This window comes from Amphiura filiformis, chromosome 1, assembly GCF_039555335.1.
Source record: "Amphiura filiformis chromosome 1, Afil_fr2py, whole genome shotgun sequence".
Lineage (NCBI taxonomy): Eukaryota > Metazoa > Echinodermata > Ophiuroidea > Amphilepidida > Amphiuridae > Amphiura > Amphiura filiformis.
This window is the reverse complement of record NC_092628.1, coordinates 96,923,158-96,936,679: the sequence shown is the minus strand read 5'-3', so window position 1 is coordinate 96,936,679 and position 13,522 is coordinate 96,923,158. Positions and strand designations below refer to the sequence as shown.

At 34.6% G+C, this 13,522-nt stretch overlaps 1 protein-coding gene across 1 annotated transcript in view; it reads right to left on the bottom strand.

Annotated features, from left to right (window-relative positions):
• The window catches only part of LOC140159008 (attractin-like), a 102,909-nt gene that overhangs the window by 6,319 nt on the left and 83,068 nt on the right, over positions 1 to 13,522 (bottom strand). The window contains 5 exon segments of the mRNA XM_072182322.1: positions 4,399 to 4,539; positions 6,313 to 6,467; positions 7,262 to 7,426; positions 7,944 to 7,999; positions 9,197 to 9,356. Of these exon segments, the coding sequence (XP_072038423.1) occupies positions 4,399 to 4,539; positions 6,313 to 6,467; positions 7,262 to 7,426; positions 7,944 to 7,999; positions 9,197 to 9,356 (677 nt within the window).

The window sequence follows — 13,522 nt, the reverse complement described above, 5'->3', positions numbered from 1 at the left end:
TTAAAACATCAGTTTTCCAAATGTGCACGTAGCGATGATGCAAATTAGCGTGGCCCTGTGAAAAAGCCCCCTCTTGTGATGTAAATCAGCCAGGCAGTGGATAACATGATGACGCTAATTTGCCTGGCGTAACTCACCTGTTGCAGTTGATTTCGTCTTGCACGGAACATGATTTTATTCCAGCCACAAGCCATACAGGAATACGTGAGCAAGACAAGCATGCTAAAGAATATCCATCTTCCCTCACCCCACCTGTTTGGGACGGGATCAGACGTCAACGGAGGCACTGTAGTCCATGTACAGTTTATGCACATTTGTAAAACGAGAGGCTGTGAGAGGGAACATGTTTACAACACAATTCCAGCATAAAAACAATCATGCCCATTTAACAAGAATCTGATGACTCATATTAAAACCACCTGATATCATGTGCGACTATGTAATTGTCAGTTTTGCACATACCAGTTTCTGAAATAGTAACATAACAGATGACAAAGCAACTGTGTAGTCTTTAGACAGTTAAGCCATAGTCCATAGATACCATATCCCAACAGCTGCGGCAATGTGTTTCAACAAAGCTGAGACTGAATACTACTGATTCCTTGACATGACAGAGCTGATTGTCACTAATGCTTGATGACTATTCTGCAGCCTATTTGCAGCATGAACACAGCTACAATATACCTTGTGTGATACCTGTAACATCTTTTACCCGCTTCAAGACTGTTTCGATATAAAGATTGTCTATTGCTAGTATCTGCAGGAATGAGTTTGGCTGTGTTTGCTTACATTCACTTTCATTGACATTATTAACTTTTGCTTTAACTTAGCAAGTAATATGATATGAACAAAACATGACATGAACTTTTAAAACAGCAAGAAACTTGAATGAAATGACAACTGAAGGGAAACATGTTGTGCAATGTGTTGGCAAAAAAAGGCTTGAGTAACATGGCATTCCATATGGTCCATTTGTGGTAATAATAGTGATATCAACCTGAATTGACTCGATCAGATATCAAGCTGCTGCACCTCGCTGGCAAACCCTACTCACCTGTACGCGTCTTCGACGGACAACCACATCCTTGACTTTAAGCCCAATACCAAATATCAATAATATACCGACAAAAGTTACGAAGAATGCAACAAAAATTCCAAGCAAGGGTTGTGGTTGATAGTTCACAATCTAAACAAACGACATACAGAGTGAAATATAGTGTGGATTTCAGTAAGATAATAAACAAAAAACTACAGAACGAAATTCAACCATGCATTAGGTCAAACATTGCCAATGTGCTGGGGAAATTAGGTATTTAACTTTTGGTAATGCTGTGATTAGCAAAGAAGCAACTTATTGATGAGGCCAAAATGGGAGGACCTTCAACCTACTTCTGGTTACAGGACCAAAGAGGGACAATCTATCTGGTGCTTTCATGACATAAAAGGAATCACAAATCATGGCGGATGATATCAGTACTTCTACAAGGCAAAAGAAACTTTCCTAGGCATTTCTGTCATGGGCCTTCGGCAAATAAAGTTCCCAATTACTAAAAGTAAGAGACATAATTTTTGAGACGGTTTGCATGTTTAAAGGTGGAAAACTAGTCATAGGGTGCACTGCTTTTGACGGCCTTCTGAAGTTTCAGTCATCACAGTTGTAAACAAACTGTCTCTTAGGGCGATGTCAGATGCTTTTAAAGCTCGCTAGCTATGCAAATTCAAAATGCACATTCCAAGACTTTAGTCAGGGTCAAAGGTCCTCCTCTTTTGGATTTTGTGAACAAAGGAATGTAGATCTGTAGGAGAGCAGCACATGAGTTTTGGTTTGGTTTGCACAGTTATCTATTTTTATCAAAATTTTTATCATTTTATCGGGTTGTTGCCCACCTTGAGTGAGCATTTCTTTTTCATGCATCAGTAGATATATGGAATGCCATGCTTTTTTTTGTTGCTTTTTTATTACCAACACATTGCCCCTCTTCTACAGATTACAACTTATTAATACAAGTAATAAAGTAATAAAATCAAAACAATTAAAAGTTACATTCTAGTAAATTTTACCACCTTTTATCAGACAATAGTGCTGATGAAGTATAAAATGGACATTAAAGATATTTTACTGTTTTGTTTTTTTGCATACAAATTTTCACATTCACCTCAAAAGTTTGAAAAAGAAAAAGAAATACTGAACAAATTCTGTGTAATGATGGATTGATTTCATGTAATAAACTTCAGTTGGTAAAATTTACCTTGCGGGACACATAAACTCATGCACTTATAAACACACTGGAAGCAAATGAGGGTGCACTCCACACAATACCTGTACTACAAAGCCAATTTAATATATCAGCAATACTACCCTTAAGTGTCTATACAGGGTGCCCTCTAGAGGCCTACAAGAATGGGCAGACAGGGTTTATATCTAGAGGAATATCGGTAGAGTGAATTACAAGCATGCCACAATTATCTTGCATCCTTCTGAACACCATTAAGGCTTGGTATATATGGTACAAACATTATACATGCCATAACAGTGTTCATGAGGATTGCTAAATAATGTCATTTCAACTGAAAGAATTTCCAGCCTTCACAGAAATGTATACCTGCTGATGTCTATAGTGATCACACCGCTGTTTCACTTTCCATCCGACGACAAAAAAGAGAAGGAAGGAAAGGAAACAGCTGAAGAAAATGATGAGAAAGTGAAGAAGGTCCATAAGCATAAAAGACTGCATGACCGATGCCTGTATGTAGGGAGCAAAAGAATGAATAGTGGAAAGGGGAGGAGAAATAATGATGAATATTGTTATTCAGAGACAAACTACAAATGTCTATAAATTAATAATGATTGGAATTTAACTTGTGACGTGTCAGTAAAATCAGCTCCCAGCAATTGCTTTGTTAATAAGACTATAAAACAAAATGGGTTGGCAATTTTTCATTTGTGGAACCCAAGGTTTTGATACAATTTTGCAAAATCCCATTGATATACAAATCATTTTGTAAAAGGAAAGACTTTCAGAGCTAATTGCATTTATACTTGAAATTTGTGTATAAGAAGTGCATATATTACCCGAAACAGAAAATAACAATTCCAAAATTCCAATCAAATCAAACTGAAAAGAAAAGTCTCCCTTCAGGTCATATGAACATGATGAAGCCAGCATCCTTCATTTCATTCTTTCTTTCACCAAAATGAATAACAAATGTCAACTGTGCTAACAGTTCTAGTGACATTTATCACCTATAAATTCAGCAATAAATATGTGCTAGAAATAAATTCATAACAAATGGAGGATGTTTGGTACAACTTTGATGGTAACACAACAGGGAATACAAAATGGCTATCCACTAGTACACTATCCTGAAACAAATGGCAACAGAGTTAGCATATATTAGTTTCATGCTCCCAGAGTCTATAAGCCTGCAAATGAAATGGATACTACACAAAGCACAAACTACCCAACTAAGCCAGTATGTTTTCATCTTTGTGAATTCCTTTGATCGTATCTGAGACCATCAATACCATCCCATGCTCCAAACGTCCAAATTTGTCTTCAAGTTCAAGTATTTGCATTACCTCTCAAAATTGGTGTTCTATGTACAATGTATTAAAGAAAGGTCTGTCTGTCTTGAAGTACTGATGTATTGTCATTGTATTTTCATTTTCAATGTTGTTTCTACACTGTATATGCATCAAGGATAATACATTTTGTGCACATACAAATGCACACGCATGCATGTATAAATGCTCCCAACACATGTATAAATGCTGTTAAATATGGAGTAAAATACACTCCTCCCCAAAAGTATGTACTGTGTATGACTTTTCAACTGCATTGAGTTTTAGACACAAATCTGTACATAATCAACTTACTGCACACTCATATTGAGGGGTGTTGTACCCCACTCTATGGCTCAAATACACTGTTTATGAGCGACCAGGCTCCAAAGATTGTATGTGTATAATTTGCACAACTCCACAGTTTGAATGCAGATTCAAATGCACACATTTTTCTTTGCCTACCGTGGACACACACGTTCCAGTTTTTACACCTTACCACTGACTCGTAGACACCCATACACACATAAATTCTTCTAACCCCTGTCATTTAAAAAACTTACCACAATGACAATGGGTGAAATGACATTTGAATTCAGCAACAAAGTATAATAAGAGAATCATCTTCACACAATGTCCACAGATCATATACATGTAGCAAACATTACCATCATCAAAATGGCTAGGATGCAATCCTGGCATTGATTTCATTAGTAAAAGAGGAAAGAGAATGAAGTCACAGAAAAAATGGACAGACTAAACTTAGGAAGTGGGTTAGTAAACTTTTATAGAGAGTGGTATAATCAATCATTCATTCGCTGTGCAGATTTTCACACCTGTCTGTTTCGTCGTAACATGACCAGCTGATGGATCCTCCATCCTGCGGCCATGACTATAAGCATGAGAACTAAGGCGCATATCAAATAGATCATGACTGTTATTAGTATGCTCCAATCTTCTTGCTGGTTGCCTGCCATCTGTTGGATGAATGGCATAGTGAAGGAAAGGATTGACTGTTAGTGATAACATAAAATATACATCTGAGAATCATCGATCCTTTAACACTGAGTGAAAGTTGCCATTCAATTTTGACTATGCTTCTATCTGTGACAATGGATTGCTGTGAAGTAATTTGAGTCAGTGTGTATTTACACCAGTAGACTTCACAGACATTTGATAATGACTTTTAAGTTCATTTAGCTGACAATCATAAATGTTGGGGGAAGGATTGTGAAGGATGACAATTCCCAAATATATATCCAAAACATGTATTTGATAGCCTGGTATGCTATCAATTCGTAGCGAGAAAGGTGAATATAATTGACAAGTTATTTTATTGCTACGAGTAGTTCCGGTGCAGCCGATCAAGTCAGAGACACATCTGACAAAAGCTTGATCCCTCACACAGGGACCAGCTGCACCAGTACTGTGATAACCCATGGCGTACTCATAGAAACACTATTACTTAATATGAATTTCAGAACATTTGGTAACAGCTTTAACCTTCTTTTGGTACTGCATTTGACAGCAACTTGGTGGATATTAAAAGGCAACTTTTGCCTTGTGTATATGGAGTCATGATGAATCAATCGAAACATTTTGAGCTTGGAATCTTGACGAAAATCATTTTAACATGTTTTTGAGCATTATAAAGTCTTTTTGAGCCTGAATTTACACATTTACACAAGTTACGTATGGCAGGTTACAAGAGAAAGTTTGAAATCAAGAGGTTAGTGCATGAAGGTCCCATCTGTAATAGCTGCCAGGTGCCATATGTGTACAATGCAGCAATGTCAAATTGCAGAAATTGTCAAATTTCTATAGGGCAGCTATTGCAGATAGTGTCTTCTTGTAGCAACCCCTCAAAATACACAATCCTTACAGCATCACATACAGAAAGAAAATAGCTCATTTCATTTACAGAATACCAGTATATTACAAGTCTTGATCCAATTCTTTCACACTATTTTGCTGACATGGTATTATATGACCCTGCACATTAATGATATTTAGAGCAATGGTACATCAGCCAAGTGCAAAAGAATTGGGACATGGCATGTAGTTGGAAGAAATTAAAATTTGCTACAAAACTTGTAGCGTACTGCATAGCAGGGACATTTTAGTGGTATATATTGGTGAAATACACTTCTTCTGAACTATGTTTCATTTGCAGCTTCAAAGAGCTACACATTTAACATAGATCAAAAATACTTTTGCATTCTTTTCCATGAAACTTGTGAAAACAAAACAACCCAAAAAGGACACAATGCAGTTATACAAAAGTGAGGTCCTTATGTTTAACATAAATAGGTCATTCAACATCTCAATGTCCCTCTCTTATATTTTTTGGGGTTGTAATTTTGGAAAATTTTATGAAAGCGAAATTGTAAATTTTCTTGTAAAATTGGGTGCAATTTCAGATTCTTGGAGGCACATCCCTATCCATACCAAAGTTGAGCACCACCTAGGACTGTGTGGTTGCCATGTGCAATGCACTGTTCCCATATTCAGCTCATTTGATGAAGTGAATCCACAAATCACTTGATCTACAGCCATCATGATAACCACACAACATACTGCATCCAACTTAAACCTTGTGAATTACATCATGTTCAGGGCCCTTTCTGTATCCCAAGTCATGTAAGCAGTAGATAATATCATATGAAAACAACTCATTGAAACTATTTCCATTAGAATATTGTTGGATTTAACATTAAAATATATAAAAACAAAGAAACATTTCGCCTTACCTGAAACCATAACGGCGTAGTAAAATTTGAAAGATATATATAAAATGTTGTATTGGCATCATTTGAAAAATCATAGTCATAACGTGAGAAATGAGTTTTGTACACATCTAAGACTTCCGCTCTCTCCACCACCTCCTCCATGCCTGGATTATTATCTGTGAATGAATAAAATGCCATTAATGGTAGTAAGCAATTCATTGATGATAATGAAAAGAATTCATTTTGGATCTTAAAGGAAGATGAGCCCATACACAACCTTATCACCACTTTTTGGTATCAGTGGAAACCCCTAATTTTTCATTCATCCTGTGAAATATTCCAAATGAAAGATGTTTTGTTTGGAGTGTGTACACCATAATGTGTCCAAAGTAGGTTAACCAACTTTTTCTTAACACAGTAGTCTACAGGGCCTTCAAATGCGCATATCTGGCTCTCGTAACAAATGGGATTTGAATACTGCCATGAAACCTCACATGTGAGGAGTTGGGTCATCCAACCAAATCAGAATTAGTATGTTATGAAATCAGACTATGCTCATGTAACATATAATGCCCTATAAACTGAGCTTTTTGAATAGAAATTAACAGGTTGTCCGTTAACCCACCCTCAAGAATTAAATGGATGTATAAACAGTAAAATCTCTCATCAAATGTATATGTTGCAACCACTACAATGACTTTGTTCACAATGTCTATCAGAAATGAAAAAAAAAAAAAAACATCCTAGAGACAACCACTAGTCTTGCTGTGGTATGTTCAACAGGTACACCATAGTTAGCTATGTCAAAGGACAGTATAACTGTATATAATACATACTCTCACAGAGCATCAGCAATGATTATTAGATTTGCAGCATCTCAATCATGTAAAGTATTTTATAACATCACATGCATGAACGCCAAATAAATATCACTACGCATTAACAACTTATGTTCAAAAGCATGACTTACTTGTTGTGAATGTAATTGTCATATTTACTGGTTTTCTAACTTTGAGAGAAAATTCTATATCTCGATTGCTCGAGTCTGGAGATGTTAACATGTTGATTTTTGTGTAGTATCTATCTTCTGTTGAGGATAAGTTGAAGGTGTACTGGAAATTCATCATCAGTTTATCTAAAGAGAAGCAAAAACAATATATAGTCATTAAACAATTAAATCATACAGTAATTTAATATGCACTGATATCACAGTATGTGCATATACTAATGATAATGCTTGCTAATTAAGATAAGCATAAGACTGATTTCATTTTGGTGTGTGTGTAACATGCACACCTTCTTGGATCATGATTATCACACAAAAGTCACTGATTCTCAACATTAATTTGAATGGCTGCAGCATAAACATGAATCAAAATGTTGACATCATGCATGTGATAGAGGAAAACAAATTTTAGTACATGAAGCAAAATGGTAATATTGTGACTTCTTTCTATTCATTTTTGCATTGTATGAAAATAACTCCATGGTAAAGCAATCTTAAGTAGATAATAGTTTCGTACATTTTCCAGTGATACATTATTTATTTATTTATTTATTTATTTATTTCTTATTTAACCTGGGTTAACCTTTCAATGCACTGGCATTGCTCTCCCAAGGTGCCCAGGTTTTGGATGTTAATATATACTTACAAAAGCAGGTTCCTCCATTAAGTGGATTGCCTGAGTATCTTGACTTGACATCACACCTGTTAACAAATTGCAAATCAAGATGATTACATGATTCACTTTTAAGCATACTTTAACTATGACAGCAGACAGAGAGATGTATTGTAACAGAGATGGAAAATTTCCAAAAATTGAACTGCCAAGCTCTTGTGCAAGGCATTGGAGCTTGTTCGTGGAATTGGCTATGGGGTATCACTCCCGCCCTCAAAAAAATATTTTTGCTCTTTTTATAACAAAATATCATCCTCCTATTCAGGTAATGAACAAAATCTCTATGGGCCAATTTCCCGAATTCCAGAAATTTCCGGAAAAGTTACATCTCTGCATATAGTGGTATACTTGCACCTTTGGCATAGAGATCGAACATCTATTTGTCCTTTTATGGGATGTGTTATATCATAGAGAATAGGAATCGCATGGCACTATCAAATAATCTGGCTTGCCATCGAAGTAGCTTAGATCTTAGGGGTTTTGCTACAGCTATTCTGTACAGCTGATTTCTGATAGTCATAGTGGAACAACTAATATGTGACACAATCTGCTCCATGAAGGCTAAAGGAGGCATTTTTTAAAATTGTTTCCTTATACAAACATTAGGCTATTATAGCCTACTGAAAAGGTCTGCCATACTTTGTTTTTAAAGTTCTGAATTTTATTGTTTTGGTTTTTTTACCTTTATCTTAATTTCAAATTTGCCACCTTTAGCCTCTATTTACCAGATTGTGTCACATATAAACTGTTCAATTACATCAGCGACCACCCTCTAAAGCTTCACTTTTTAGTCACAATAAGGCAAAAATTGATGTTATCTTCTTAAATTATCCCCAAGCTGAAGTCATGACAATCTCTCTTCTACCTCCACCACATGGAAATTTTTATAACTTACAAACTAATTGTTCCCTTGAAATGCAAATAATGATGACATTTGTTGTTCAGAGCTCATAGTGGGTAGATGGTATCCCAACTCAAAAATTAGCAATTCAACTTTGATTAGTTAAAATAAATTAAGAAATTCACTACAATTCAATTTTTCATACAAATAAGTTACTATATAAATATAGGTTATAGCATATAGTTTAAGGGTATTTTGAAGAACTATAAAATGGTCTCCACAGCTCAGTAAATCCTTACATAGAGAACTGGAAATACCTATCATTAAAAATGTCTGCATCTAATATTTATATCACATCTTGTTAATAACGTTCAATGACACCTACGTATCGCACTCATCCCCGGTAATTCCTTTGGTATCACAGTAACATCTTCCGTTGTTTGCATCACAGTTGTCAGCATGCGTGTTGCAATGACATGGAGTGCAACTACCACCATTGACAGGGTTTCCAAAGTATCCATCGGTACACCCTTCGCAGTGTTCACCTGTGTAAGAGTCGGCAAACTTAACAATATTTTTATGTTATTTTTCAACAAGTGAATCAATCATTATTTTTTATCAAATTATTACAATAATTTGTCATAGTGACATCTAACTAAATACTTTCTCTTGTCTACCCTCACATAAGTTAGCTTTGCAAAATCACTTTAAAAAGAAAGAAACAAACAAGATGTAATTATTGCAAAAGAAAATGACTTTACTTAGAACATAAATTTAAAAATAGAAGGAAAAGAGGATAAAAGTTTGAGAGACTATAATATGAAAGAATGGATTGCATATATACAATGATCTAAATAGACAGCATGGCATCAGGCAATATAATATATACAGAGGGTTGCCAGGGCAAAGAGATTTGCATGCCGGTACTACATTTTTGGTACAATTTCAAAAGAATTCTTGTCCTCACAAAAATAATCGTTTCTGAGAATTTTGCAACTCTGGCAAAAGCTTGAAAGTATCATTTTATTTGAAAACTAACAGATAGCTATTATAGTTTTGTTTCAGGTATTTTGCAATAATTTCATATTTGTATACTACAAAAACAATTTAATATCCAAACCTTTATTTAAAGATTTATCAAATAATTATTCTAAATACAATTAATTAAAAAAATAAGAACTAATTTTATGATCTAGGGCCATTAAGTATTTCAAACATGCAAAAATCTGGGGCCTGTATTTTGTTCTGTTTGGTACTTAACCGTACCTGTCGTGAAGTTCTGGCAGTTTTCACACACCGAGCCATTCACGATATACTGTGGCGTTACACTGGCATGCTGGGAAGAAACAAAAGCGAAAAACACCATCGGGTCAAGGGTCAAAACGTAAAAAGAATGAAGTTCAGAGGTCAAAGAAGGATAAGGATTACATACATTAACTTGTGTGATATGGAAGGATGCTATAAACATGTCAGCTGTGTGTAGGTGTGCTGCAAAAGAAGTACAAATGAATAGGATACAAGGTTGACATTACTTTCTACATCTAAAACCAAAATCCACTTAATTTGCCACACACATGTTAAGATAGTAACACAATAGCAGTGTGTTCTTGTTTAAAAACAAAACATGTGCTTGATTCAAATTTCAGCTTAAATCTTTACATGCAGGTTAAAATTGTCATATAAAGTGATTGTGCTGGTAACACATTAACAAGTGACATATGAAGCAAATGCATGTGTACTGATGCTGGTGTGTCTACTGCACATCACCACATGCTGAGTACCTTAGACAAGCAGCAACATTCAGAGAAATTACATTGACTTGTCTAATTTCTTTAGCAAAAGGAAATACAGTATTTAATCCTTTTATATACATTAATATAAAAGCACAATTTCTGCAATATTTTTATTGTTAAATTGTCACTAAAATGTTGAAAAATAGCGTTGTATTATTTTGAAACAGAAATTAGTGCTGTATATTACACATGATATACCTTGCTTTTTCTACAACTTATCTCCATTAAACAAAAATTATGTCAATTCTATTAACTATCCTTTTAAAAATAATGTTAAAATTTCATGTACATTGTAACATTGTAACATAACATACATTTTGATCTTGAATGCCAGGACTTTATCATGCATGCTTATCATCTTATTACAAGTATAAATGGAAAACATGGTTGTTATGATATGATCAACATGAATTATGTATTAATCATAACTGTCTACCTATACATTTTGCTGCATATATAGACCAATTATTAGTACACATTGATATGACATATGTAGAGTGGTTTATGGTTTACTGCGTGATGCACAAGCTTTAAAATGGCATTCCATAATAGCTCATTTAAATGTTTTCCAAATTTCAACTTCCTACCAGCTGCATGAAAAGTAAATTGATAAAAATTGGAATATACAGCTTGGTTTGTTCAGGGTCCTAACCAAAATGTTCAAACCTGCAGCATCTTGATGATTGTACTATTTTTAATATTTACCATCTTATTTGTCTAGTTTTTGAACAACATACAAAATCAGTAATGGTAGCCTCAGTCTACCCTAAGAAAATCACAGTATTAAAATGACTGATCTTTCTTCCTTTATATTTAATTGACAAAGCATATCTGAATGATATACAAATCTTAGTACTTTGTCATTTGCTACACTTCAGTGCTTCATTTCTTGTTGCTATTGTTAAGCTTATATTAACACATATCATAAACATGTAGTTCAATGTCATTTTTTGTGTTCATTATTTTTTGCGTTCATTATCAAGGGCAACTCTCAACAGCCAATCATGTATTATGTTCTGTGCTCTATCCATGCATTGTGGAGTTATGTCACAACATGTTACCATTTTACATGCTGTTGCATTAGTAGGAATTTATGTTCATTCCACATCACATGATAAATACCATTGTCTGTAATAGACGCTCGCTCCCCTTCTAATAAACGTCCCCATATAAGTTTTTCAATGAAGATATTACAAATGATATTTTGAAATTTGATCTATATTAGTATTATTACAATGACTGGTGCATGATATAATTAGTTTCTTAGTATGATGCATTAGTTCTTTAAGAAAAAGGCGACATGGATTATGTGTAAATATATATTTCTCTTAAAAATATTCCTTTTTTAACCTTCATCATGTAAAATCACTATATACATATTTTGCATAATGATAGTGAAATGCTCGTAAGAAGACTTAACATTTTTTTTTAAATTAAAGGTCATTGATGGGTCAATTCTAGTTGGTTATAAAACGTCACTCTAGTTCCAAGTTCTACATGGCCGTGATTGGTTAGTATCACTTCTCTACCACCATCCTAGTTACTTGACACTAACCAATCACTGGCTACACCGTGAGGTTGATTAACTTGTCAGACTAGTATACAACTAGTATAATGGAAATGTTCTCATCTACATGGTCTTTTCGTAAAAAAATTATCATCAGCTAGTCTGCACCAGCCACATCAGTGTCTAGTAAAAATATATTTAAAGGAGCATTTTTTGCTTTTTTTATACCACTGGAAATCTCTGGCTACATAATGTTTATGTACAAAAAAATTCTTGCATATTAATTAGTTGAGCAAAAATATCATCAAATTTGTATTTTGTTCTGGTGCACCAGAACGAAATTACACACGGTGACCAGTGTAATAGGGCCTACACATAATCATGCATAACTCGCAAACGCAAAATTGGAATCCACTGAAATTTTGGGAATAACCTTCTTTGTGAATATCAGCTGAAAAATGTCATAAAAACCAGATGCCAGGATCATGAAATACTCCTTTTTAAGGTTGTGATTCGAATTTTCTATGATATAATTAAAGGTATATTTTGGTAGGCTAGAATGCCAAAATTTGATGTTTTTATTTATTTTATTTTTTTGTGATCCAAAAATGGGAGGCGCTTATCTGGAGTGGCCAAACTTGATACAGAGTTACTTCTTCAATGCAGTACTCATTACTAACGGTGACACATTGTGGCAATTAACTCATATCAAGTCAAGTGTAATGCAAATATCAGACAACTACACACTATTCAAAACATCCACATGCAAACAATACATCTCAATGAAGCAAAAAACAAAAATAAAATCAGCAACTTAAAATTATGAAAGAAACTCAGGAAGATAAAATGGAATGAAATGAAAACAATTCCTGCTATAAATCTGTAATTGATTTACTATTTCTGCAATGCAATATGTGCTATGCACCTCATTCATTCTAAACTTGAAATTGATCAGGCCTACATAAACTGAGCTCAAAAAGAAACTTATAATTTTTTACAACTTGTGAATCACAAGGTCATATCTTAAAATACTGTCAATCAAAATGAACCAAAATTACACACAGGATTACCTTAATACTCTACTCAAAACACATGTCAGTAAACAAGCAGTTGTCCAACTGACACAACAGCAAAATGCACTGTCATGGGACAGCTTCCTGGACTTCCTTCACTTTCACAGCCCAACATTTGGCACCCAGGACAAAAAATCTGTGAGAATGCACAAAAGATCCTTGCACAGATGATAAAACGGTGCTGCTTTCTGCTTTTCATACACTTTTTTCATGAAACAGGGCTGGGCTGTGAATGTGGTCCAGGAAGCTGTCCCATGTCAGTGCATTTTGCTGTTGTGTCAGTTGGATAACTGCTTGGTTACTGACATGTGTTAAGAGTAGAGTATTGAAGTAAATCT